General features: G+C 48.7%; 1 protein-coding gene across 5 annotated transcripts; it reads right to left on the bottom strand.

Annotated features, from left to right (window-relative positions):
• Positions 1-113: 113 nt before the first annotated feature.
• EIF4B (eukaryotic translation initiation factor 4B) lies at positions 114-26,843 on the bottom strand. Of its 5 annotated transcripts, none has more exons than XM_067529701.1 (15): positions 26,736-26,843; positions 16,562-16,705; positions 15,346-15,554; positions 11,276-11,392; positions 11,014-11,068; positions 10,330-10,470; positions 8,741-8,881; positions 8,084-8,281; positions 7,676-7,913; positions 6,885-6,994; positions 6,157-6,373; positions 5,747-5,799; positions 4,370-4,484; positions 3,292-3,364; positions 114-2,336 (listed from the first exon to the last, which is right to left on the bottom strand). In XM_067529701.1, the coding sequence occupies exons 1-15, from the start codon at positions 26,746-26,748 to the stop codon at positions 2,256-2,258; spliced, it is 1,905 nt and encodes a 634-aa protein (XP_067385802.1). In that variant the 5' UTR covers positions 26,749-26,843; the 3' UTR covers positions 114-2,255. The 5 variants fall into 5 exon arrangements, with proteins under 5 accessions (XP_067385802.1, XP_067385803.1, XP_067385804.1 ...); XM_067529702.1 differs by having other exon boundaries at positions 5,747-5,796; XM_067529703.1 differs by having other exon boundaries at positions 8,102-8,281.
• Between the last annotated feature and the right edge of the window lie 543 nt (positions 26,844-27,386).

The following is a 27,386-nucleotide window of genomic DNA, read 5'->3' as shown; positions in this document are numbered from 1 at the left end:
AAAGCAGAGTGGGATTTAGAGAGATGGGACCAAGCAAGAGTTCAGAGTGCAGGATGACAGTCTCTGACGGCAAACGGTGAGAGAGACTTGCAAACGATACGGGCATTAGCGGGTATTTTAAAGATTAGTTTTATTTGGAGGAAACAAAAACAAAAACGAAAACAAAAAGGGGGATTTTACATAATAAAAGACATCTCCCAGGAAGTTCACTACAGATTACAAATCATTTTCATAGAAGATATTTTTGTACAAATTTTACATGTCTTCAGAATGTGTAAAATGCAACTCAATCAGCGTGACCCTGTCCCAACAGCGGAGGAGGGGATGGGGAGAGAATGCTTTTTTTCAGATGCAACTGAGCGATTGTTCTCTCAAGAACAGCCCTTGCATTATCTAGACCTACGGCAATACTGCATTCGAAATTCAGCTCAGCACGCCTGTTGAAGCACGGTCCCTATATCCTGCCCATGGCATGTGCTGCCACCTTGCGTTTTATTTTTAAACTAGCTAAATCACTGAAACAACCAACCAACTGCAGCCGTACCACAATGCATCCAGTCAGCACCTGATACAGACGACTGTGCTTTGCTGGGTTTGACTAGGAGAGAGAGTCTTAAGCCACAAGCATTTGCACAATTCTCCTCCCCCGCAACTTAGGTAAAAAGGTGACGATTACTGAATGGGTGCACACACCTTGTAAGCCAAGTGAGTCCTGTCTGTAGTCTTGCAATCCAGGTATGCTACACCATTAACGGGTCCTTTCTGAGAACCATGTTCTTCAGAAGGCGGTGAAACCCTCAGACTGGCTTGACTATGCCAGGAAATCATCACAACTCTGCCATCAGCTCAGAAAATCTAGTGAAGGTGAATTAAAATGGCTAAAAATTTAGATTCGGACTTTAAGACCTTGCCAGTTTTAGGCCAGTGACTATTTAGGGACTGGAGAATCTCTCCTCAGGGGAAGTTTGGGGTCACTATTCCCCATACAAGGGCCTATGCCACCAATGCTGTCTCCCTGCTTGTCCACATGGAGGGAGAGTTGGACACAAGCAGATGCAGAGGGGGCAAGAACACATTGTGGTGGCACAGATGTGCAGCCTGCTCTCTGTGTCCAGACAGCCGGGAAGCCATCTAGCCTGTCCTACCGTGCACTGTGACAGCTCTACATGGCCAACCTGAAGAGGGAGTTCTCACTCAAGGGGGGGGGGGGGTGTCTATTTAAAACATGTGGAGAGGGTGAGGCCAAGTGATTAAAGGAGTGAGTAGAAGGCTGAGGAGGGCAGAAGAGATTCTGAGGGAGACAGATACCTTCCAGGATCTGACATCTTCAAGGGGGGGGACTGACTGGTCAGTCCCAACAGAGCTCAGAGGAGGGGGAGTCGAGCATTTCTGCTTCCACAGGGAGGACTAACAACTGCATCAGCATGCTCAGCTCTTTGCCGACTGAGCCTCTCCACTGCCCAGGGGCTGCCGCTCACGTGCGCAGGAAAGCCTGCCTGTTCTTTCCCACATCAACTGGCTTGACCTGGTGTATCACTTTCAATGACAAAGTGTCAGGATTCAAAGCCTGCGTGTACACTCAGGGTTTTCATTTCACAGAGATGGGCTTGTTTCAACACCCCCGTCCCCCCAAACATCTCACCCCATCCTCCACTGTTAGGACAATGACAGTCTCCTCCTTTCCTAGTGCACTGGGCAATGCTTTGTATTGCACTGGATTTTGGAAAGGAAGGAAGAACTGGCCGCTTAGGGAAAGAAGCTAGAATAACCCCATGGTCTAGATACCCTACCTTCAAGGTGATGGTTTATTAAGAGAACATTGCAGAATTCATCCATTTAGGCTAGCAAGATGAAGGAGAAAAGCCAGTTCTTCCTTAATTAGCTGTCCTACTGCCCAATCTGCTCAGGCTTCTCCATGACACCTGGCTGGCTAACGTGTTAAAGCGTCCACTCTAACTGACAGGACCTATGCTCTAGTCACACCGGAAGCCACGCTGAGTCGGCCTTTTCCTTTTAAAACTTGCACTTCTCTCTCTCGCTACACTTTGCAGAGATTCTCCAGTTAGTTCAATACTTTAAAGGCTGCAGCAGCATGCAAGAGAAATGGTTTCCTTTTGTTTTTTTAAAAAAAGTTTAAGAAAGGTCTCCAGGAGATGTTGAGTTTTAGGTTTTATTTCTGTCTCATCTGATTTGGTTTGCTTTTCCTATGTTCCTGGGTGGCGATCGGTTAGGAGACAGCGCAGGGTCTGGAGATTTTAATCAGTGTAATTATCTTCCTCCACTTCATCTTCACCATCCACTGACAGAGCAGCGTACTTGCTAACATAGCTGAACTTCTGCAAGAAATACAGCAGGTTAAACAGGGAATGAAGTACTGGGTCGGCTACCCTGCAGCCTCTTTGTGACAGGGAGCTCAAGAGCTCAACACTTCATTTGGATACAGCATTTCATAAGAGAATCACACCCAGTTCCCACTACCTACCAAAGGAGGAAAACAGTTTAAGGCCCCCAGTTAGGAGAGGGCGCTCTTACGTTTTGTTTCCCCATGAACTGTCTCAGCAAGACATCCCACATGTGGTCTAGCCCCAAGAGGACGCATGAACGGGATGAGAATGTATATTCTGACAGGGGAATGCAGAGGACTGCACTGGGTTGTCGTGGTTTTTAATCTAAGCATTTATACCCCACTCCCATGGGTGCCAGGGTTGTATACTTTTTGGGGTGCCCTGGCCAGAGCGCTGGGCCCACATCACGTGGGAGAGGGTTGAACTGGGAGGAGGGAGCTGCTGCCACTGTGTTGCGCAGCTTGGGGCTGGCGCCGGAGCGGCTCCTGGCCAGCCGCTGAGTGCAGGGGGGAGGCGGAACAGCCGGCCCCCCGGGTGCTTGGGGCTGTTGCGCTCTGCACCTCCACAGCCGGGGCTCCCCAGCAACACAGAAATATTGGTGGAGCCCGGGCCCACCATCCTCAATGTTATGTTATATGGGCCCCTGGTGCCCGGACTCCACCAACTCGCCACCTATGCCCACACCCTTCATCATAGCATCCGAGTGCTTCCCAAACACGTGGGAAGAGAAATTCATTGAGAGGTAGAGTTGGAATAGCCTCATTTTACACACGGGGAATACAGGAACACAAGAGACGCAGTTTGCTCTCAGAAGTCTACAGAACAGCTAGGAATTGAACCCAGGTTTCTGAATTCTTAGTCCAGCATCTTCAACTACAAGACCAGCCCTCCTCTCCCTACACACTGCTCTGCGTGTCAAGCAGCAGCTAGCAGACAACATGCTTACAGAGGCTGTGTTCTCGTCGGCTTTCTTTGGCTCAGATGCAGACAGCGAGTCATGATCGTTCTTGCTTTCTTTCCTGCAAGAGGCAGATGTTCAGTTGCACAAGAATTCATTTAGCTGGAGCCAATGCGCTGCTGCCAGGCTACAGCTGGGCCCACAACAGGTGCACATTGGATTTGAAAGAGGTTCAAATCGAGGAGCAAGAGAAGAAAACGGCCAATTTCACATGGACCGTACAGGCTAGCCATTCGTGTTTTACACAGCCTGGGTCCAGCCCAACGCTGGCTGCAGACCAGAGCACCACTCAAGGAGGGACACTGGCTTTACAGCTCCTCGCAGGGGAATTAAGTCTGAATGTGCCTACCCCTGGTGGCAAGAGAGGCTGTGTAGCTATTTGTTAGCATTGCTAGACAATTAGGAGGTCTGTAGGTGGACAGAGGGAGTCCTGTACCCAAGGGGATGGCTAGTGACATGCTCAGATCTATCTGAAGTCAGCAAAAACCCAGGGACTTAAATGAGAAGAGAGGAGTAACTGGCCTTGGTGGTAGCAGCATCATTTGAGGCAGGGCAACGGGGGGGATCCAAATAAGGTGTATGGGGAATGCAGGCGCAGACCGACGGGGTTGCATCTTAGCCTTTTGGTAAAGGCCCCAAATAAGCACTTTGAAGTTAGTGAGAACTAAAATTGAGATCAGTAAAATACCTGGCACAGGCTACTGTAACAGGCCACCCGCTGGCTAGTTGTTCTGATGTTCAACTGGAGAACAAGGGGCCATGAGACCATTACGCCAGCCACTCCTTTGTGCTTCTGTGGGGAATGGAAGCCAAACCAGGCGAAGCCGGCTCCCAGCGTGGAAGCATCAGCATTACCCAGGAGGCAGTAACAGTTCAACACACAGAAGCCTGGGGCTATTTAAGGCCTGGGCTAGCGCTGCAGGTCAAATATCCCACACCTGCAGCTGGCTAGGTCAGACGGGGCTGGTGCAGGACACCGGAATGCTGCTCAGATCTGAAACGGTGTTGCCCCATGTTGGCAGGAGGAGAAGGGGAAGATGAAGCACCCCAGAACAGACAGACGTACCTATCTGAATCTTGCCAATGATCTCTGCGTCCTCCGTCTTCCGGGGCATAGGCAGAGTTCCCACTTCGACCTCTCGAAACGCTCTCCGTCCCCTCATCGGGTTTGTTCTCATCTCCTGAAACAAAAAGGGCCAATGAAACCTTCCATCTCACTCACATAGCAGAATCTCAACTAACCACTCAAGTCCTGTGCCTGCAGTTATGGTGCAAGCTGGGGCTGACTGGCCTGCCGCATACTAGACATCAGGTGGTCCCTACTGCTGCACACAAAGTTCTGTAGCGTGCTTTGAGCAAGCCTTTAGTGTGCGATACACATGGTTCTCATACTACCCCAGAGAGCTTGCTGTCAAGGCCCAAAATCCTTGAGAGCCTTCCTCAGTTCCAGCTTGCCTTTAATGTGGTTCTCTCTATTGGCTCCCCGAGGGCTGGATGTCCATTTCCGGAGGGACACCTATTCAACTCAACTGGCCACTTGCCATTTCCCTCTCCTAGTTTTTCCCTAGTCTTCTTGCTTCCTTCTTTGTTTAGCAGGTCTTCTGTGACCCTCACGGACTGTATGTCAAGCCTAAGGATTTTAGGGTTGATCCACGACTTGATTCTGTTTTATGAAATCCTTTTTCTAGAGCGCAGAGATCCCCCAAAGGCAGTTTTTAGCATCCCTTCCCCCATGAGGTTCTGGTCAATTACATTACTTGGGAGCTCACTCAAGGCTGCTTCCCGAAGTGCTACATCAGACTAAGGCCTCCATACGCATGCTCTAAAACTCCCTGTTTTCCAACAGTCTCCTATACAGGCTGTGGCCACTGGCATCTTTACTGCCTGTGCATCTTGAATCTGAATTTGTTCTCTTGGGCTGTTAATTCAGCACTCTTCACGTTAACCCCCCGTTAAGCCAGCCCTGAGTCAGGAGGCTTTGCGGTCACAACACTGGAAATGAGGCTTCCCACAGGAGACTCCAACAGAAATGCAGACTAGTGAGATGTTAGACTTTCAGACACATGGCAGTTTATCCAGGGGGAATTAGTTTTCCCTTTAAAGAGGAGTGTCTGAATTCAGTCTGAAGGAACTGTCTATTTCTGCTCCCATCAACGTCGGGAGGAAACTACTGCCCACCACTATGTAGCAGAGGAACAGCCTACGGTTTCCTTTTTTAGATTGTAACTTGAACAGAGCCTTTTACCCCTTGCTGCTGCTGCGATCTTAAGTCACATGAACAATAGCAATTCCCAAACCTGGTATTACCCCTTGACACCACAGGGCTACGGCCATGTGATCAAGGGCACCAAACTAGGGAGCCAGCGGGGTTGTTCCATCTGCAGAAAGCAGAGCGGTTCTTGCCCCTTCTCACCCTGCACGTGGCAACAAACCCTGACCTTACCTTTCCTAGGGGCACTCTTAGCTGGTGCTCTATCCTCCGACGCCTGGCTGCTGCTAGAAAAAACACAAGCATGTGAACATCAGGGACCCTGCATGCTCTGACAGGTGCTTGGGATACTGCTAACTTAGAGCTCTTTAGTTCTTGATGAGCCTTTAGCTTTAGGGGCCCTAAGATTTCTGCAGCCACACGTGGGTCACACGAGAACCAACCAGAAGCCCCAAAATCAGTCTCAAACTCGATACCATTGTCTGGTTCTGAGCTCTACAAGGGGTATGGTGCACTACAGCAGCTCACCCCCACAGGAGTTTTAACCTCCCTTCTCCAATTGGAGCTCCTTGCATGCATCCAGGGATGCCAGATCAGACCTGGAGTAGGGGCTCAGTACAAACCCCTCGGTGCTGGGCACTCACCTTGTGGGAGAGTGCTGCTCCGCATCAGAGCTCAGGGAGCGGGCAGGGGGGTTACTGCTACGCTTAACCCAGGCGTTCTCCTTCGGCGGTGGCGCCGGCATCACCTTCAGAGGGAGCTTCTCTTCCTTGGGGGTCTTGGAGGTGGGAGATGGGGTGTCGTCCTCTTTGCTGAAGGTTTCGTTTTCCAAGGACTTCTCACTCTCCCTTCTTCGTGTGGCTGCGAGGACAGGAGATAGCAGTGAGCAAAATGGATGTGGACAGGCAAGACTTTCCCTAAACGCATCTAGCCCAAGGGAGGTGGTCTGGACAGATCTCCAACACTTCCAATCTGGATAGCCGGTCATCGGCCTCGAGGGCCCCTTAACTATCATTTTAGGGCTCTTGCTGGTCTGAGGCCAACAGGCTTGACTTAACATTGTTCCCAAGTTACCTGATGAGTGGGTTCCTATGTAGCAAGTGACCACTAAAACCAGATCACTACAGCACCCAGGAAGCTAGACCTCACAAAGCACTTGCTCTGTAGTGGGATAGGTTGAGGGTATCCTGATGACGACAGTGGCTGCACTAGGGGAGCAAGCGTTTGAGCATCACTGACATTCTTGGTCCCATGCTACCATCCACTGTATGTACATCCTCTCCAGAAGTGGTGCTAAGCAGCTGACATGGGAAACAGGAGTTGACAGAAAGGCAGGCTTGCTCTAGAGTGACCCGTCCTGTCCCCGACTTACTTCTGCCTGTTGGGCCTGTTCCCACGGACGGGCCTGTGTTCCCAGTCTGTGAGGACTCGCTCCCTGTCCGTGATCGCTCCTGGTTCTCTTCACTACGCCAGCTGGGGTGCCTACAATAGAAACGGGGAAGAGTGTCTAATCAAACCGTAATGTCCAGCAAGACCTGGTGCGGGGCTGCATCCCAAAGCCAGAGGAAAGCAGAAGTGCTTAGCACTTCCAGTCTATTGATCTCAAAAGAGATTGCAAAGGAGGGCTATCACCGCTACCCTTATTTGACAGATGGGCAACGTGAAGCACAAAGATTATGCGAGACTAGATTCCATGCGTCTCAACACTCAGACCCAGGCTGTGTCCCCTGGACAATGCTGCCTCTCTCCAGAAGTCACCCAAGAGAGAATCAAGCCCAACATCTTCTGACAACATAAGCCAGGAATGTACAGCTGCCTCAGTGACCAAGACCTACCAGGAGCCAGTTACTAGGGTAACCACTTCCTTTAGATTTACGGAGTTCCCTGCAATCCTACTGTTGCCTTTGTCAAGATTATTTTAAAGGATGCAAAAACAACCAGACGTTGCAATATTAGAGGGGAACATTCGGGTCTACAGCACTCTTAATCAGAGGGGTAGGCAGCTTTGCAGGAATGCTAAGCCTCAACACCCTAGTATGCAAAATTCAGAAGAGGGATGTGGTTAGTGGGGCAGTCTGCACATCACACAACCACCCCGTGCAGTCAGGAACCTCATGCAGACAGCTGCTCCGGAGGGTGTTCCAGCCCCCTCCTCACACCTACCTCTCTCGGGGCCTCCTTTCTAGCCTTGGTTTATCATCCTCCAGTTGACGCTGCAGCTTCTCCTGCTCCTTCTGTAGCCGCTCTTCCACTTCACGCTCCCTCGCAGCCGTGTCCACAGGCTTGGCACCCCCAAAGATAGAAGCTGCGCGGCTGGACTGGGTGGCAGGGGCCACCGAGGAGTCTTCCTCCTTGGGGGCACTCCGTGGTTTCAGATTCAGTTTTGGCCTCTGAGTGGAACCTATATTGGATGAAGTGGACAGCGACTGAGTGCAAATCCCACGTGATCCTCTGCTCAGAACAGGACCCAAGGGAGACCCAGGAACACTGTTTGCATTGGCCACCAACCCTCCAAGCTCAGCTTCCTTCCAGCTGTTGAGCCTGCCCCCTAAGAACAAGCCGAGTGGTTACCTCGATCATCGCTGTTACCTCGATCATCACGACGAACATCATCCCGGGAGTAGTCGTCCCGTGAGCTCCACCTGTCCACCCTATCGTCCCGCCTTTCATAGCGGTCTTCGTAACGGTCACCACCCCCTCTGAAGTCATCATCCCGACGGTACCCGGTGCCAAATGCTCTCCTGCCACTGCCCACCCTGGAATCATAGCCTACAGGCGGAGGAGAGGGAAGGCAGCACTGGTTACTCCTGAGCAATGGAGCTTTATGTCTGAGGACGGCTGACGAAATGCAGGACAGGGAGGGCCCCCCTAGGGTGAGGCAGCATTCCCTGTATAGGAAGGCCAGAGTGAGGGCAATGGTGACCGGAGGATGCTGTAGCCAACCAAACCTCTTGATCTGCTCAGCCAGCGGGCACTGTGAAATGTAAGTATCAGGGCAGGTCAGTGCACACCATCTAGCTCACAATGGATTAAGTGGACTGCAGATCAAAGGCATACAATGAATGGCCTACCTTCCCACTTACAGGAGGGGGGAGGGGGAGGGGGGTGTGAATCACACCAGGCCTGGGAGCTGTACAATTTAGGTGGTTTGTCAAGGGTTAGTGCAAAGTAAAGAGAAGCAGATTCCTATTGACATCACACATAGGAAATCTTCCGCAGCCACACTACCTCCTTCTGCAGGCACACTACCTCCTCTATCGTAGTCTCTACTACGGTCATCGTAACGATCTCTGCCCCCAAAGCGATCCATGTCCCTTCGAGGGCCATCGCGATACCGGTCCGAATCGTAACGATCGCGGTCCCGATACCCTAGGGAGAGACGAGAGGTTATAGTACAAGGCAGGCAGTACTGGACGGCAATTCACTATTCCCAAAATGCTGAGGTTTGGTCTACACTACAGAGTTAGGTCGACGTTAAGGCAGTTTACGTCAACCTGATGTTGTTCCTGCTGATGTAAGTCACCCACTACACCGATTGACCTCCACCGCTGCGAGAGATGCAGCGTTTGAATCTGTGTATTTAGGTCACGGCAGTGTCCATGTAGACACCACGTTGCTGGGCCGACAGCCGGAGCCCAAGCCCAGGATACCTCCCCGTGAGGGACTAAGGGGGGGGAGCGCAGTGAGGCTCCAACTATTAGTGCCCTGCTCAGTTAAATTGGTGCAAGCACTCCTGGTGAGGACATGCACCACCAACAGGAGCATAGGGTAGATATTCAAAATTGAATTAACTACTGTGGTGGCTGCATGTCAACTTCATTTTGTAGTCGAGACATGCCCAAACTTGACACACGGCCCCCAAGGAGCTCAGCTGGCAAAGACTCTATCCATGGCCCAATTCATTCCTCCCACATTTGATCACTTGCTGAATTACATATTTCATAGCTTGTCTATGGTAGTGGCTCTCAGCCTGGGGTACGCATACCCTTGGGGGTACACAGAGGTCTTCCGGGGGTACATCAACTCATCTAGATATTTGCCTAGTTTTACAACAGGCTGCATAAATAGCACTAGCGAAGTCAGTACAAACTAAAATTTCATACAGACAAAATGAGAAAGTAAGCCATTTTTCAGTAAAAGTATGCTGTGACACTGGTGTGTCTGATTTCGTAAGCAAGCAGTTTAAGTGAGATGAAATGTGGGGTACACAAAGCAAATCAGACTCCTGAAAGGGGTACAAGAGTCTGGAAGAGTTGAGAACCTCAAGTCAAGTCCACAGCACTTGCCACCACAGCACTGAAGTGCCTCATGCATTACTCTCAACACCCCCATATGACACGGAAGTATTATTGGCCATTCTGCAGATGGGAATCAAAGGCACCGAGACCGACCTGCCTGAGGTCATGTAACGAAACTGTTGCAGAGTTGGGGGCAGATCTCAGATCTCCCCAGTCCCAGTCAAATACCTTAGCTGCAAAGACAGGTTTCCTCTCCGGAGCCTACCCTACATAGATCTGTCTGCCCTCCACCCAGTAACTGAATCTATCATCAGGAGCAGAACTGAAAACAAGCACAGTAGCATACAAAGGTGATGTAGTTTTTCAGGAGGCACCATATGAAAAGGAAGGATATCGCTGGAGGGATACCGCTCCTCAGATCTGGGGGTCTGCAGGTTCAGGCTAGGAAGCCAGTAAATTCCCATCCTCAGCAGATCCCCCAAGAAACCTAAGAGAAGGCGTGGAACCAACATTTCACAGGCAGAGTTTAGTGACTAGATACGAAGATGGGCACAGAGGGAGGGCTCTCAGCCAACTCACTGTCTCCAAAGCTGTCCTCGCTCCTGCGTGGAGGGTAATCATCAAAGCTATCAGTAGCAGGACGAGCCCTCCAGTCACTCTCGAATCTCTCGGAGTCCCGGTTGCGATCACGATCTCTGCCAAAGGAGCGATCATCCCTGTCTGCAGGAGGAAGGGAACCAGACAGAGTCAGGCTTGCAGGTCAAGTCTTTAAGGTCTGGTGCAAATGCCCAAGGGCTGAACATCAAAGGAGAAAACTATGGATTTGAAATGCACGGAGACGGATACAGCAGCTCTGCAGTTCAGCACGTTGCTTTGCAGTTAATAAATACATCAATGGCAGGAATAACCCCCGACAGGCTTTGGAAGGACAGTACGTGGGCAGAGGAGGGCTGTCCTAATGTTGCCGATAGGTAGCCAGCTGCCCCCTTTGGCAAAGCATGCAGGAGATGCGTGGAAGCCTTGGGCCCTGCTATGAGCTGAAAACAGAAATGACTTGTATACAGCCTTTGAACTGTGTAGGTATGAGGAAGGTAAGCTGCCAGCCAGCCACCAGCACTTCGGGAGCTCCAGCGCAAAGGCAGAGTCAATCGTGACAGGTGTGGTATCTGACCTAATTTGTCAGCCATCTGATTAAAGGAAGACTCAGCTTCAGTTTATCTGATCAGAGAAGACAATTACTACCTATTCCAGGGCAGTCCTCACCTTTATCTTGAGCTTGATCAGCAACATCTACTCGTATCCTTCTGTTCCCTAGAGACTGAACACACAATACCAAATTCATTAGCCTTTCAGCCTGAGGATGTGGGGTGCCAGGACAGTTTGTCCTAGGGAGATCATTGAAACTTTGAAGCATAGGGTCTGTAAACTAGGTCCCAGAACACCCCTGTGAAGCCATCTGGGGTCTAAAAGCAAGAGTTTTGGGAATTGACACTTTGACCCCATTTCTTTACAGGTTTCAACTCACCTCTTCATTGAGGCTCAGAGCACTGAGCAAGGAGTCCAGGTCTTCAAACTCGGCATAACCAAAACCTTTCAACCTCTCTGGGTTAGTAGGTTCCCGGGGCAAACGCACAGCACTTATCTGCAGTCAATTGGGAACAGAAAGGAAGATTCTCATTAGAAGAGCTAGACTCCCTTGATAAGCAATGTAGAGGATGACAATGGGATTGGGTTTAACTATGCATTCATCTGGCGCTTGGAATCCACTAGAGAAGGCAGGTGGTCTCCAAATAGAAAATGTAGAGTTATCTGAAGTCATGTGACTCAAATAAGATTTATGAATTAAGTAAGCCAGGCCACAAAGTTAGCTTGCAGGCAAATAAGAGGAGCAGCACATCAGAAACACAAGGACCTGGTTCCTGTTTAAAGTGCTATTGGCTGAGAACCCAGACACTCGTTTGGAGGCAAGAGTTTGGCACTAGTAAACGGTGCCCAACAGTCAGCCCTAGAGACTGACTGTCTTTTATCCACAGAACAGGGACAACTCATGCAGTGGCAGAGCAAACTTCCTCGGTATTCCTGGTGAAGACATTGAGTCTTTCACTCTTTAGCCTCTGCTGAGAATCACCAACAATGGTAACTGCTGCCTCCTCCTTCCCATTTCACAGAGATCAAAGAAGAGCTGTTAGAGAGCATTGGTCAGTGCTGACCGAGGCTGCGGTTAGAAGGGGCAGCCCAGGTCAGAACGCACACTTACACAATTTCCAAAGCATCTTTGCACATCATTATATATTCCATTTGCGCTCTCTCCCCACCCATGCAATGAAAGCTTCCTATGAACCCCACCCATTTCCACAGCTTACTTAAAATACTACTGGAAGAAGTCCTTATTGAAGGCCAATTTCTGACCTGCTTCAATGGAAAGGCTCTTCAAGCCAGATTATGGAAAACAGGAACTGCATTTTTATCCCCAGCTGCACAATTAACTGCAGACAACATCCCACTGGCCAGGAAGGGTAGCTAACACAATGCTTAGCATTAAGGTTTGGGATGCAGAACTTAAACGAATATCACTGCTCACAGTAGAGTTTGCTTCAAGTATTAAATGTCACTTCAAAGGCTAAACCAAAGTCTCCTATTTGCGCTAATGATTTCCACTCGGTCATTAACCGCTTCATAAGCGCAGTCGCTCCCAGTTGTGTTCCTGCTTAGAGGCACAGCACACAGCTCAAATCCACGGCATGTTATCACAGCGGTTGTGGAGAAGGTTACACTCAAACAAGGAGCTCAAATTGTGTTCAGAGGAGCCACACGCGAAAAGCCGCTGCTTGCTAAAGAATTACAGAGGTAGCTGGGCCGTGGTTTTAAGAGTGAATGACATGGGCAAAGCTGCAGCTCAGCAAGTGAGGAAGGCAAAATTCTAGTGATGGTCATTAAATTGACATCCCATATTTACTATGTTCTCCCTCCCCCGATTAACATTTCCCTATCAAATTTGCTTGCTTTGACTAAATCAGAACGAGAGGCTTTTGCTGCTGGAAGCAAAACCATCAGCTTGTCAGCTAGGGCAGTTCAGTGCTGTCTTTCTGTAGCATGGACTTCCACCACCAAAAATACCTAGCCATTTCCTAATGTAGGGTGTAAGTAGGATGGAGCAAATATGGGACGATTATAAGCAACACAATGCCATGGAGATTGGTTGGCAGGTAATTAACAAAGCAGCCTCTTACTCAGAAGAGTGAAGACACCAATGAATTTACCAACTGGTTACCCAACACATCAGTCACATTTCACAGGGACAGTCACCATCGCCACCCATGTAAGGTTAGCACAACCTCTACAGATGGTGAAACTGAAGCACAGCAGAGTCTTTCCCAAGACTGCTCAGCAAGACAGTGGCAGATCTGGGCCTAGGATCCCTGGGTTCTACTTCCAGCTCTGAGCAGATTAAGCCCCCATCCACTATTAGCCACTTACTAGACCTCATCTCTTACTTATTCCTCCCATCTATTTTGCTAGATACGTAGCACAGAGTCCGAGATGAGAAATGGCTTCTTTACTACATGCTAAGCATTCTGTGTCTTGGACATAGCCCTAGGCAGCTAAATCCAGCAAGTGCTATGAAGTCTATGACGCTACGATGGACCCCCTGTTGTACCGCCTCACAATTTGTTCACGCAATGCCCTATCCTGCTCCCTCTGCTAAATAGGTTGGAGAGCAAGTATGACTAGGGAGTGGGGGAGATCCCATCCCAGGGACTGCCTAATCCTCATCTGTTATCACTCGGGATCCCAGCCGACTCCTGGCTTGCTACAGGAGTTTCACCCATGCTACTATTTCCAAGAAGGAGATACTGCATCAGTGGGCAGAACAAACGAGTTTTTACATACAAGTTGAAAACGGACAAGAAATGAAAGCAATGTCATTTTGACCATAACGATCTGCTGTTATCAGCAGAGCTCATCATCACATGGGCAACATTCAGTTCAACACACAATGACAGATGAAGCAGCATTTCACACTGACCTTCAGCACCACTGTGATGTCTTTGTTATCACTTCAGGAAGGGGAAGAATTTCCCACCTGTAATTCTCTCCCCTCCATTCCAGGCCTTCCAAGAGAAGAGCCTCCTGCTTGAATAGGGCTGAATTAAGATATCATAGCAATATGGACTCCTCTTTAAAGCCGTTCCCTTCCTCAGGGAAGCAGCCACCCAATCTAGCAGATATCACAGGTGAAACCCGGAAGAAACTCTCCTTCAGGCTGAACCTGGGGGACCTCACATGTATTCACATTAGATGTCCAGCCTCTGGCTGTTCAGGCTCTCTTTATGGGTATCTGAAGACTGGATCCCCACTGATCTTATGTGGCCCTGCTGGCACCTAAGGGCTTATATCCTAGGAAGACAATCCCAACTTTGTACCCTAATGCTGAGGGGAACATACATCCAGATCACCTGCCGGTGGAGGATAGTACCAGATCCTCAGAAAGAGATTGACACAAAGAGCTCCTGGCCTTTGCTATCAGAATGTGAAGCTGCTTCCTTTATGCAGACAAGATTGCTAAATCAGCCAGAGGCAGAATTCTCCTTAACTGGTCTAAAGACAGGAGAAGGACAGAAGATCCATGGTGCACAAGATAAAATGTTCTTTCAGAAGGGGCTCTCCTGCTCAAAGGTCCTTGGTATTGCGAAGCAGTGGGAACAACAGCTGCATCATTCTGCTGCAGAATAGTCAAGAGATCCCAGCCCGAGTTCGAGAACCACATGTAGCCTCCTGACCAAGAAGGGAGGGCATACTGTTAAGCAGCTTTTATTACTCTCTAAAAAAGAAGCTGCTGGAGGCAGCATGGGGAATTTGAATCTTTCCCCGGCTCTAATGCCTACTGCACAGCATCAGGCTGGCCTGCCAGCACAGTTCCAGGCGAAAGGAAATAAGTGATCTGTCCCAGCCAGCAACCCCCTACGTAAGGAACAACACTACTATGGATATGCCCACACTTTGAACTAGGGGCATAATTCCCAGCTCAGGGAGACATACCCACACTAGCTCTGTTCAGTTAGTGTGCTAAAAATAGCAGGGTAGCTGCAGCAGGAGAGGCTAGCTACCCTGATTACATGCTTAGAGTCTGACAGACAAGCACATACTTGTGGTGACAAGCTCCTCCCACAGCTCACTCTCTGCCCATTTTTAGCATGCTAAGTCAACAGAGCTAGCCTGGGTAAATCCCAGCTCAAGGGGATATACATCTCCCACCTGAAGTGCAGGCATAGCTTTAGAATACAACAGGCCTGAGCAACAAGGGCACAAACCATGCAGAAGCAGGATCCATACAGGCAATTCTCCAAGGAAAATTCTGGGCTCTAATAGCAGCTCCATTCACTTTTTGGGTGATGTTGGGCAAATCATTTCAATCTGCAGAACTGGTACAATATCACGAACCTCTTTGGGGTGCTGTGAGCTCAATAGGAGATCACTGGATCCAGAACATGAGCATTGCACCAGCCATAAGTTATGTCCCACCTGCCCTCTGCTGCCACATGGCTCCTGTATGTATCACACAAACTTAGAATTATGCATTAAACAGATACTCACATTGAGTCCTCTGAAGAAGTCCTTGATAGACTCTTCTGTCACATCATAGGGCAAGTTTCCCAGAAAGGCTGTGTAGGGGGGTGACTTTGGGAGACGGCTTCTGTCTATATTGGGTTCCCGAGCAGCCCGAGGAGCGGTGGGCAGGATGGATCGGTCAATCGGGGGGGCTCGGTACACATCATCATCGTTACTATGCCAAGTGGTGGAAACTGGAAGAGAAATTTTGCACATAGTCATGACAAACTGAGCAACTCACCATACAGGAGCTGATGCTTCCCACAGCCCCTCTTCATTGCAATTAATGTTTGCATTTACTTGCAAGCGCTCTCAGCTGTAAAATAGAAGCACTGAAAATGATCAAGGAAAATGTTTAGCAATATTATAAACAATCCCACATCTAAAATTCAACTCTGCTGTTTAAAGAGACCGAGCTGGTGATAAAATGGGAACGAAAGAAGGTCAAATATAAGGCAGACAGAAAAGTTCTCAGTGAGCTCTGAGTACAGCCACTGAGGAACAGAGTCAGGGAATGAGCTACCTAGATGGAATCCCTGATTCAGGACATACATCTCTGCTGCGAGCTCCAGACCATGCCTCAAATAAAGCAGAGAACTCAGCTGGTCTCTGAATTTTAATTACTTTCTAGAAGAAAGGGCAGCTAGCATTGGGAGTGTTATGAATTTTGATTTAAACATCATCTCACTTGGAGATGCCAGCTATGAAGGGCATCATCAACTTGAATGAGAGTCCTGTAGCGCCTGACGAAGTGGGTTGCAGCCCACAAAAACTTATGCTCGCAGAAATGTGTTAGTCTTTAAGATGCTACAGGACTCTCATTGTTTTTGCTGTATACAGACTAACACGGCTACCCCTCTAGAAATGATCAACTTGGAATCCAGTCAGGTAAAACATAAAAGGAGTTAGTTTGACACTACTTCTAATACCTAAGTGTCACTGGACATTTTTGTTCTTTCCCCTGTTGCTGTATAAGACTGGCACAAATGCAGGGAAACTATATACAGAAGGCGACAGTGAAATTGACCAAAGTGCTGTCAAGTGCATCATGAATAAGCCAAAAAATATAAATGAACTTTTTCAGTAATCTTTTAGCTTCGAGATGTATTAACATCAGTAGGTTTCACTGACACACAAGCTATTCAGGGACAGTATCTAGAGACAGAATGTGAATAGTAGGGAAACTTGGAAATGTAGTTACCATCTCCTTCCAGGTCATCTGTCTCATCGGCCCAGCTGACTGGTTTTGGAATAAAGGTGGGTGCACTGCCACCACCACTGCCACCATCCTCTGCCAGAAAGTCTGTCAGAGTAAGGGTTTTCCCCTTCTTGTTCTTCTTCTTAGCTGTTAAAGGAGAGAAGGGAACAGAGGTTAACATCTGCACACAATTAAATCCATTAAGAGAGGCAGGGAATGGAGGAGTTATTGCCCCCTCATATGATGGCTATGAGACAGGTTCTGGGCTACTTACTGGTTCAGTCCACAAGCATCCTGCATGCTGAGGAGCAGCAGGCAAAAGCAACATATCACCTCTAAGCCAAACCTCACCGTTCCCACAGACTACGAGAACAAAAGCCATCCATTTGTTATATAGCATTAAGCCGCCAGACTAGTCTATGGAGCAGCAAGTCTTTTTATTCATGGGTCTCCACCATAACCTCTGTTGGGCACTTGACTCCTGCTATTTTCTTTGGCATCGCTATGAACCCACACTAGAGGAATTCTCATTAGCACTTATAATTTCTGGTGAGGCTTGTAACCTAAGGGTTCTAGCCTGTGGTAAGTGGGGATGGGGCAGAGAAGAGATCCATTTTGCTGTTCTCTTCAGGGCCCTACTGATGGTGCAGGATTGGTCAGTTGTTAAGGGGTCACTCGGACTTAAACTAAAAATCTCACTTTGAACCTTCCCCACTTTTTTCCTAGTGTTTGTTAGTTCAAATGGACCTCTCTACTTTCCTTCTTTGTCCAGAGCATCCCTCAGCTCCATGAATTACAGTGACACCAACAGATGCCCCACAAGGACCACGCCCACCTGCCCCTCTACTTACCATGGATAATTATTCTAATGTCTCTCTGTGACCCTCCTGTGGAAAGCCTACACCTCCAACCATTCTACCTATGCTGGGAATTCCTGGCTTTAAGTGAATATCATTGCCAACCAGGTGGCTGAAATGCTTTTTTGAGAAAAACATGCAGGTCACCTGAACTGTAACGAGCAAGTGGATTCTCTGGTAGGACTAGTTAGTCCTGCTTTGGGCAGGGGGTTGGACTAGATGACCTCTGAAGTCCATTCCAACTCTAATATTCTATGATTCTATATCCCATTTGAACTCTTTCATGGTCTATTTTACTGAGGAAGGACAGTCCAGTGGTCAGACCAGGACCTGGGAGACTTGGGTTCTATTCTCTGCTCCGCTATAGATTTCATGTGATTGGGCAAGTTACTTAGGCCTGGTCTACACTTAAAATTTAGCTACATCACTCAGGGCTGTGGAAAAAAAAAAGCCATAAACCTAGCTAATCCACTTCTCCAAGAGGCAGTAAGACAGATAGATTTATCGACAGATAAACCTCTTCTGTTGATGGAGGAAGTGTCTATGCTATTTGCCTCACATGGGGGGTTGTGAGGAGAAATGTATTTAAGATTGATGTGCTCAGATACTATGATGATGGGGACAAGAGAAGTTCCTTAGATAGGTTTAAATACACTCAAATACGCATTAACAGTCTAGTGTTCTGTATGTGCAACTAGGAAGATTAGCTATTCTGGAAGCCATGACATCTACATTTCTTATGATTTAAAAACTAAACTTTAGTTGTGCATGTGGGCAACTTCTATTTTGTTTATATTAAGAAAAAGAGAGACACGCTAACCAGATACTTCCAGACGCAGACAGAACTATGGAACTGTACAACACAGCACAAAACCACCCCTTGATAACACTGATTTATGTTTGTGTTATTAGATAACCAGCACAGCATCACACATTTAGTGGAAATTTGCACTGTGCATGTGCAAAGCAAAAGCATAATTCCGTACTGATCCCCTCTATACACTCATGAAGTAACCACCTGGAAAGATTCAGCTTTTCAACTGCAGCAAGTGAATTAAGCATGTACAAGACAACTCAATACTGTTTTCTGTGGTGGCAAAAAACCAAACCAAAACATTTTCACCAGCATATAACTCAAAACAGGTAAGCAATTTCCTTAAATTTTCAAAATGTCACTTTGGGGCCAAGACCAAGCATGAAAGACAGTTACAGGAAAACTGGATATTTTAAAAAAAGAGGAAGTTGGTGGAATTCTAGTAAACTTGGCCTAAGTTTTCAGAAACAACTAGTGATTTTGAGTGCCCAACTTGATACATTTTACAGGGGCCCAATTTTCAGTGGACGGTGCTCAGCACTTCTGAGTCAGGCTCTTCCAAAGTATCTCAAGTTGAGATTGCTTTTGAAAATGTATGCCCCTTAGGTTTAGTAGTTGCTACAATAAACTTTAGTAGAAGCACTGCTGCATTTCATACAGATTTCTTACCAACCTCCTGGCAGGGGAATGGAGAATTGATCTTTGTATCGTGAGGATTAGTATCTCTTTCAATAAATGTTTTGTGACTGCAATAAACCAGCACTGACAGCACATAAAATGTTGCTTCTTCTGGAATTTTTGGATGAGGGGCAGTATTATGACTGCAAGTTGGCTACAAGCATGTATCTGTACCAGGCCCTGGCGCTAAAAGCAACATTGCTGTACACTGAATATCCGATCATAATACCTTCCCTGTCACCCAACCCTATTACCCACTCTTCAGCACACCTGATTTACTTTGTATCCCCACTCTCCCCTCTGGTCTCAATCCATACCGTAGCACGGCAAGAAACCTAATCCCTGCTACCTGGGACATTGTGCCCTACAGAATGCCTAAATACTTTGGGCATCCCAGAATATCTACAGAAAAGTCATTGCCCAAAACTGCAGACATGTTCTACACCGGGGGGGGGGGGGGGGGGGGGGGGGTGTCTTTATCTCAAGTGTCTTCTATCAACACCCACGGAGGGGCACAGAACAGTTAATATAAACCCAACACAAAACCAAGGCCAACTCTTTTTGCCCAGCAGTTTTGTTGTTTGCTCTCAATCTAAACTTGACATTCCTGGAAACCCTCCTTTATCTTAAGCTTCAACAAACAAACTGGAAGACTTTCTGCTATGGGCTGTCAGAGCAGTGTAACCATATGAGTCCAAAGGAGACCTATCAGCTGCTTCGCTTTAAGGACCTGGGGTGGGGGTAGGAAGACAGTTTGGACAGCCTGCTGGTCTGCAGTGAAATGCCGCCATCACAAGTAGATAAGATATCAATATTTTAGCTCCTACAGGCCATTAACACAGCAGCAGCAAACGATTTCACTGCCTCCCATCCCATCAATTGTCGTCAACTGTGCACAAGAAGGCAGACTCTGAACATGGGCAGGTTCCACAGACTGCGGCCATTTTAGAACAGGGCACTCTGTGGCCTAGACGATCAGGTTTCTCTCATGCACCCAGTAAATCTCCCAGTCAAATATTGTACGGCTTTTAGAAGATTAGCCACATCCTAGGAGGCTCTTTCGGAGGCTCTTTAGGATTGTCAAAGTAGGCATTACTGTAGCACTTTATACTGATGCAAAGCTTTCCCAGATCACCAATGGCTTTCATGGGGGTGGCAAAGACATCACAGGGGCAAGCTTACCCATGACCAGTGTTCCTGCAGTGTCTTAAAGAATAGGTCTTTAAGATGGAGTTTCCATAACACAGCTAGTTTAAAGCTACACGCTAGGCAGAGGTTGTGTTCAGTATTAATAACCTTAGCAATGTGGAATGACTACAGTCCCAATGCTTGGTCTGTGATGCATGTCTGCTCCCCTTTTGGCTTCTCCTAGCTCCTGGAGGGTGTTCTGGCTTTGATCTTCGGCAACCCATCTGCATGCCTTAGGAGCCTGGCCCCCAAGGTCTCCACTGTGCCCTTCTTCATAGGCAGGCTCATAATGATGTATTTACACTGAGCCAGGTTCTTCTTCCACACAAGTGATAGGAATGAAAACCACTGAAGTCAGAGGAGTTAGAATACTATAAAATTGGTGAGGGGAATGAAATCACAAAGCTAGGTCCATCTGGTCAAAGGAATATTGATGGGACTTCTGCACAAGATCAAGGGTAGGCCATTGCATTTAGCATCTCTCATAGGATACCTTTAGGGGCACTTGCTCTGTTTCTATTCCTTCCCCTTTATTCTGCTCAGAGATGGAGACAGCTTGGGAGGGGATCTTTGCACGCTTATTTCCTTTCCAGCAGCCCCCAAGAAATCTCTCTCTTTGCAACCTGCGCAGCTTTCCCCAGCAGCATACTGAGGGAGTCCAGCACCACCTAATTTTACTTCCCTTCCTCAAGCAGTGGCTCACTCAGGGCTGCCCATGGCATTTAAAGACTACACTGCTCACAGTAGCATACATTCTTTGGAAGTAAGTTTGACTATAGGGCACTTCCCAGGCTGCTCAGTACATGGGATAAACTGTTCAGAAACAGCAGCTTCAATTAAGTTTACTTACTTTCCTCTGCTGCCTGCATGGTAACTGGGCAGATCCTGAACAAAGATACATGGCATTTGTTTGAACTGTTTGTCCTTCTCACTTTCCTCCCCCCCACCCACCCTAGAGTCTAAATCCTGCAGCAAAATCACATGGTCTTTTTTTTTTTTTTTTAAATTATTAAACCACCTCATTCTGTTGCCATGGAAGCAACTGTGAAATCACAGATTCAGCATTATGACTTCATGGCTAGGCTAAGAGGAGGGGGAAAAAACCCTGAAGCACAGGCAGTTTTGACCAGGAGCAAGATGGGAATGGAAAGAAATATCTCGGAGCCTTAAAAACCCTCCAGCCTTACAGGTTGAGTTCCACGGAGTAACAATGTGCTCCTCTTAAGAAGACACTCCGTTCCCATGACCAGGAGGAATTTTGAGGTAGCGGGGCTACAAACATATAGGGTAGATTCTCCTATCCCATTTGGCTAGCCCCTATTTCACTCCATCACCCAGGAAGCCTGCCCTGCAGTTATTATCCTCCTAGCAGAGAGTAATACCAGCTCTTACCCAGTGCTTTCCATCAGTAGATCTCAAAGTGCTTTACAAAGGAATTCAGTATCATTATCCCAATTCTACAGTTGAGGAAACTGAGGCAGAGAGAGGAAGCATCTTGCCCAAGGTCACAGCCAGGAATGAAACCCAGACCTGAAGTCCCAGTCCAGTGCTCTATCCACTAGGTCATACTGTCTCCTCCAGAGCCCCCACAACAGCGCTCAGGGCTGACCTACATTACAAAGTTAGGTCAGCTTAACTACATTGCTCAGGGTGGTGAAAAGTTTCATATCTTGTGCAACGTCATTAAGGACTAGCCTACACTTAAAACTTACAGTGGTACAGCCGGGTCACTGCAAGAGCGTGTGTAGCCGCAAGTCGACAGGAGAGCTCCGACGCCCACATAATAAAACCACCTAAATGAGCAACAGTAGCTATGTTGGTGGGAGAGCATCTCCTGTCCTGCCAACACCATGCTGTCCACTCAAGCACTTATGCTGGCAAAATTTGTGTCACTCAGGGGTGTTTTTTTTCCCACACCTGAGTGACATTAGTTTTGCTGGCATAAGTGCTAGTGTAGACAAGGCCTAAGCCAACCTCAGTCCCAGTGTAGACAAGTGCTAGGTTGATGGAGGAATTCCTCCTCTGGGTGAGGTGAATTTACCACTATAATGGATAGGGCTTTTTCGTTGCTGTAGTAAGTATCTGCTTGTTGGCGTTGCAGCTGCACTGCTGTAGCATTTCTAGTGTGGACGGGTCCTCAGTCATCCAGAGGAGTCAGAGGCACTACACACAGCCCTTGATGACTGAAGAAAACAAGACTTGCAGCTAGGCCTCTTACATAGCTGTAATGATTAACATTTGATCATGGGATCAGCCCACTTCACCTAGAGTAGCTGCTTAAGGAATAATGCCCTATACCTAAAATTTGTCAGAAATAAGTGATTCATGAAGAGTCCTTATAATTTGCAGGGATTATTCAATTACAGAGGCACACGTTTATTGCTTCTTCCCTCCCGTCACTCAAATGATATAGCCAGAATCCCCCTATCTCACTGCAAACATCTCTTTTCAAATCTCTTTTCATTCTTGTTGCTATCTGCTCTACCTTCTCAATTCCTGTCACAAACTTAATTCAGTGACCAGACTTCCAGACACTATGCAGAACATGGCCTCCCCAGTGACTAAAACAGCACTATAGATAATTAGATCTAAGTGAGAAATGTCTGCCCTGAGATGAGCTTTAGAAGTTCGGAGCCACTATATTAGCTGCTCAGTTTACAAAATGTAATTATTTTAAAGATGGTCACACAAAATCCATATGCTGCTACCTGTGCAGCTTTGGATTCTTCCAGAAAACCTCAATGGTAAAGGTCCCATGAGGTTTAAGGTGACCCTTGATGCAGCAGAAGATATTGAAGTGGCTCCAAAGTGCCCCCCCTTCCGGCAAAAAACATCAATCCAGAGCGTTTATCGTATGCACTGTGAATGCTACTGCTGAGCACTGCAAGCAGGGGTTGTAAGAGCTCTTGCAAATGAAGATGTTCGGGGAATCTAGCTAACCTTTAAGAAATCTCAATCGTTAAAAGTACTGGAGTCTACAAGGACTGAGAATTAAAACTGGGTTAGTCCTCTAGGATGGTTAAAGTTCAGTTTACCACGGGTAAACTCATGGAGCTATGACGTCAGCCAAGGATAAAAGAACTGGCAGCTGCGACTTCCTGCGTGGTGACTGCCTTGGAAAACAAGGCTTAAGTGCTCTCCTGCTGTAAGCAAGCATTGCTCAGAAAGAAACTAACAGTGTGTTTCATGTACAGTCCCACCCCCCCAAGGATGTCTACTTGGTATCAATGATTGGTTACTAAATGACAGCAAACGCACTACTAACTGGCAGACGCTGCATTCATAAAACTTGCAGGCTGGCTGTTTGCTCAATTTGCATCAAATGGCTGACAAGTCAGAGGCAGGAGCTAACAGTATGAAGCAACTTCTGTTGCTGAACACAGTGCTGCTTATGCATCACTGAACCTGTCAAAACCTCATATGACTCAGGAAGAACAATGCAGAGAAAGCCACCTGGACAAAAGAAGCCAGTTGTGGTTTTCAAACCAGCTGCCTCCTTTATATGAGCAAAAGCTATCTCCAAGCTAGGCATCAATTTGGGAGTGCCAAAACCATCAAGAGTATTTTCTCAACATCTACTGATTAAGGAATTGGAATTTCTGTAGCTGCTATATACAAACAAATATCAGATGCCACTGCTTTACTCAAACTTAGCTTACTGAAACATTACCATTATGAAAAGATGTACAGGCACTTACTATGAAGAGCCCACATTTTCATGTACAGAGAACTAACTAGTTTCATTAGTGCAGCTTTGTAAAATTGTTGGGAAATTTGGTCAGCCTTGGCACAAAGCCTATTTGCTTACCCTTTGATACAACGCTGGAAATGCTAGTGATATGTATATTTTACTTACCCCCATTAAAAAAAATTACACCAGCCAAGTGTGAGAAGAACTCAAGGCCACATTAGTATATTGTAAGTTCTGTATTTAATGTAGCTCTGAATGAGTGATTTAGAAGATTTTCGTGTTTCATCAAACACTTTCCCTTGTCTTTAAGCTCACAGTAATATTTTGCTTTTTGGGCTGCACCATAGCATACGCTGCACTTCATGGGCTGCGGTTCTAGTCAGTTACAGGCATGTCTGTCTAAAAACCTAGGAAAAAGGCAGGTATTTCTGTATTCAATCGCAAACTGCTTGCTATGAAATACGGGACCTTAAGGTTCTGCTGGTGGAACCAAATGGCATCTGCAAATTCAACAATGCTTTAGTTTTGCTTAACCCTCTGTCCTGATCCATGCCCCCTGACATTTCAGTCATAAAGCGAGAGCAATGTTCTTGTAGTTCCTACGGGATGTATTTGGTTGTGTACTTAACTCAGAAAGATGAAATATTACTCAATTTAGAACAAAAGTGAGTCAAGTGAAGAGACATGCCTGATCAGTTATAATGATGCCTTGACCTTTCCTAGATGTCAAACACTGTACCATTTTATGAAAAATAAATGCTACAAACAGATGCTCTGCTGCCTTTTCTCTAGGGACCTGCATGGGACCCAGACAACTGAATTAGCACCCAGGGGACTCTGATACAGCTGAGCCTTTTGCTGTGACTGTAATAAGAAGTGTAATTAGTGAGAAAAGGGACAGAAGACAGTTTATTTTAAAAGCTTTCAACCTAGTTAGCTGCAGAGCCTCAGTATTACCCTAAATTGAACCCGTCCTGACTCAATAACTACAGACCCGTTCTTAATGGAGCAATACTGGCTGGGTGCCAAGAAAAGTCCAACAGAGTAAAGCCAATCTTTCACATAAATTAATGGGAGACCCATTGCTCCAGACAGGGCAAGATTGTATTTTAAAATAATGGAGCTTTCCCCACACAAACAAACAAACTGGCCTTTCGCTCAAGAGAGATTTTTAAAACGAACAGCCTTTGTTGAATGAGTGTTCCAAAGGGATAACTTGCAATAAGGGGTGTATGATTAAGCATGGGGTCTCAGAGTGAGCCGGCTAGAAAGAAGAACCATGCTAGGAGATTCAAGGGTATTCAAGCTTCAGCTTATTTTCTGGATAATACCTGCAGATAATGGTGCAATCTGGTGCATTTCAAAGGCATATAAAAGTCACTCTCCAGAGTAAGATAGTAACAGAAATCCAACCAAGGCAGTAACTGTTCAATATTATCCAGAGAGGTGAATGATTCTCAAAAGCAGAGAAAACCTTTTAAGTTTAGAGCAGCCAAACCTCTCACCTCTTATTCTGGTAAGGAAAACACTGCAATTCTCTCCCCCACCCCCCCAACATGGATACAGTCCTGGCCCTATGCACCATATTAGAAATACAAAGCAGACTGCAAACCCTGGAAGTGGAACCATGTCCATCCAGGAGAAAGGAACCAATTCCTGTCCCTCCCTCCCTCCCGGGGCAGAGAGCCTGTACAGAGCAGGGCAGAAATCCCATTTCCTGCATGGAAGGGGCATTGCATCCCTGCCACCCAGGACACGGGGGGCCAAGAGGGCTGGGACAACAACAGAACCTGCTCAGGAGGGTGGGAGAACTGTACAGAGCAAGAGGAAGGATGTTGCAACAGGACTGGGCAAAACGGTGTGGGGCAAAGATGTGTGTGTGTGTGGGGGGGGGGGGGACGCTACCTCCTAGGAGGGTCTACCCAGCTCCCCGAAGACAGAGATAAGAGATGTACACTCTGTCTCCTGGTCGTGGCAGCGATGATCTGCAGCGAGCGGGCAGGCTAGTCCATCCTTCCCTCCACTGGGAAAGGGAGCGAGGGGGGGAAACCACACCCCCTGCTCCCTGGCGTGTGTGTGGAGCTGCACATCCCTCTGCGGGGGCCGGCATTAAGGGCGGGCCCCCCACCCTGCTGGAGGTTCTATGCACAGCAGTCAGGCCACACCCCCACATTTTGGGGTGGGGGAGAAACGAGGGGGCAGCATCATCCGTCCCTCCCCCCGATCTGGGGGAGATTATGCAGCACTGGGAGGCGGCTCAGGGAGGGGCGGCCCCCCCCCGGTCTGTCGAGGGGGGGCCCCGCACACCAGGACGAGGCCTGTGCCCCGCCCTCTCCCAGGAGAGTAGGGCCCGCGCGCGCAATCGCTCGCGCGCACGCAGCCGGGCTGGCCTGGGCACCGCCCGCCGTCTGTGGCTGCTCCACGCGCCCGCCCCGCGCCTACCCGTCACCACTCCAGCGCACCCACGTGGGTGCCGCCCAGGGTCCTTCTTCCTCTCTCCGTGTCCGCTCCACTCCCGCCCCCCTCGCGCCAACCCCCGCGCTTGCGCAGTCACGCGGCCGAAGGTTCCATCTAGCTCCCTCCCACCCCGTTCCCCGTCAATCACCGGCGGCGGCGCGCGCGGCCCCTCCCCCCCCCAGGCCGCGGAAGGCAGGCGGGCGGGCGCAGCGCGCGCGCGCGGCTCGGAACGTCCGGACTGGAACGTCTCGAGCCGCGGCGCGCGCCGCCTGCTTACCCCGGGTGGGGTGGTGCGCGCGCGCGCGCGGTCGATCCCTGAGGGGAGGCAGATGATTCGCCTCGTTCGGGCCGCGCTCCCCCTCTCCCCCGCTTCCACGGACCGGGGCCGTGGGGCGGGCCGGGGTGAGGAAGCAGGTAAAGCCCCCGGGCAGGAGAATGGATCCGAGCCCGGCTCAGGCCTCAAGGGCCTGGAGGCCACCGAGCACCACTCACCTGAAGCCGCCATGTTGGGCAGAGGGAGAGAAGGCAAAGGACCCGGATGGGGCCGTCACGTGACTATAGCGAGGCAAAAGCCCTCCTCCCGAAGGGGCGGGGCTCCGGCGGGGCGGGGGAGGGAGCGCGGTTGATTCTGCGGTTCCGAGCGATGCAGCTAAATCTGGAGGCAGGAGGCGGGCTAAGGCGAGAAAACGATAACGAGGCTGGTTGGGAGACGGGATTCTGCGTTTAACATCGTCGCACGCGCTCGATTTTCTGACGCCCATAGGGGGCGGGGCTGGAATTGCCACGGGTGTGGGGCTGTGTGTCAGCGCCTCCCCCCCCCAAGCCATTGCAGCTCATGCAGGGGGCCCCAGCCTCCCTTTGGGGCAGGGGGTGTGGTTGGCTGTGTGGGGAGGGGGCAGTTAGTGGGGTTGGGGTGGCGCGAGGGCATTTGTGGTGGGGTGAGGGGCAGCTGGGGGGTGAGCGCATGTCTGTGGGGGGCAGTTTGTTTGGCATACGGGGCCCTTGCTAAAGACCGCGCCGGAATCATAACCATCATCTCCCTGGCACTGCAAGGCAGCCACCTCTGACCGGGGGGGTTGGCAGCTTATGGGGTCAGCGTGGTTAGGGCTGACCAGGTGGAGCGAGGAACATGTTTATTGCCAG

This window comes from Emydura macquarii, unplaced genomic scaffold (assembly GCF_026122565.2).
Source record: "Emydura macquarii macquarii isolate MOO-44397 ecotype Brisbane River unplaced genomic scaffold, CSIRO-AGI_Emac_v2 contig_2994, whole genome shotgun sequence".
NCBI classification, from domain to species: Eukaryota; Metazoa; Chordata; order Testudines; family Chelidae; genus Emydura; species Emydura macquarii.
This window is presented reverse-complemented; position numbering and strand designations above follow the sequence as displayed.

Excerpts from the sequence above, each read along its gene's own strand:
- EIF4B (XM_067529701.1), bottom strand. Across the intron at positions 6,995-7,675 it reads GAAAGGAGGCCCCGAGAGAG|GCACCCCAGCTGGCGTAGTG; the intron begins GTAGGTGTGAGG and ends TTTCTATTGTAG. Across the intron at positions 4,485-5,746 it reads TAAGAGTGCCCCTAGGAAAG|GAGATGAGAACAAACCCGAT; the intron begins GTAAGGTCAGGG and ends TTTTTGTTTCAG.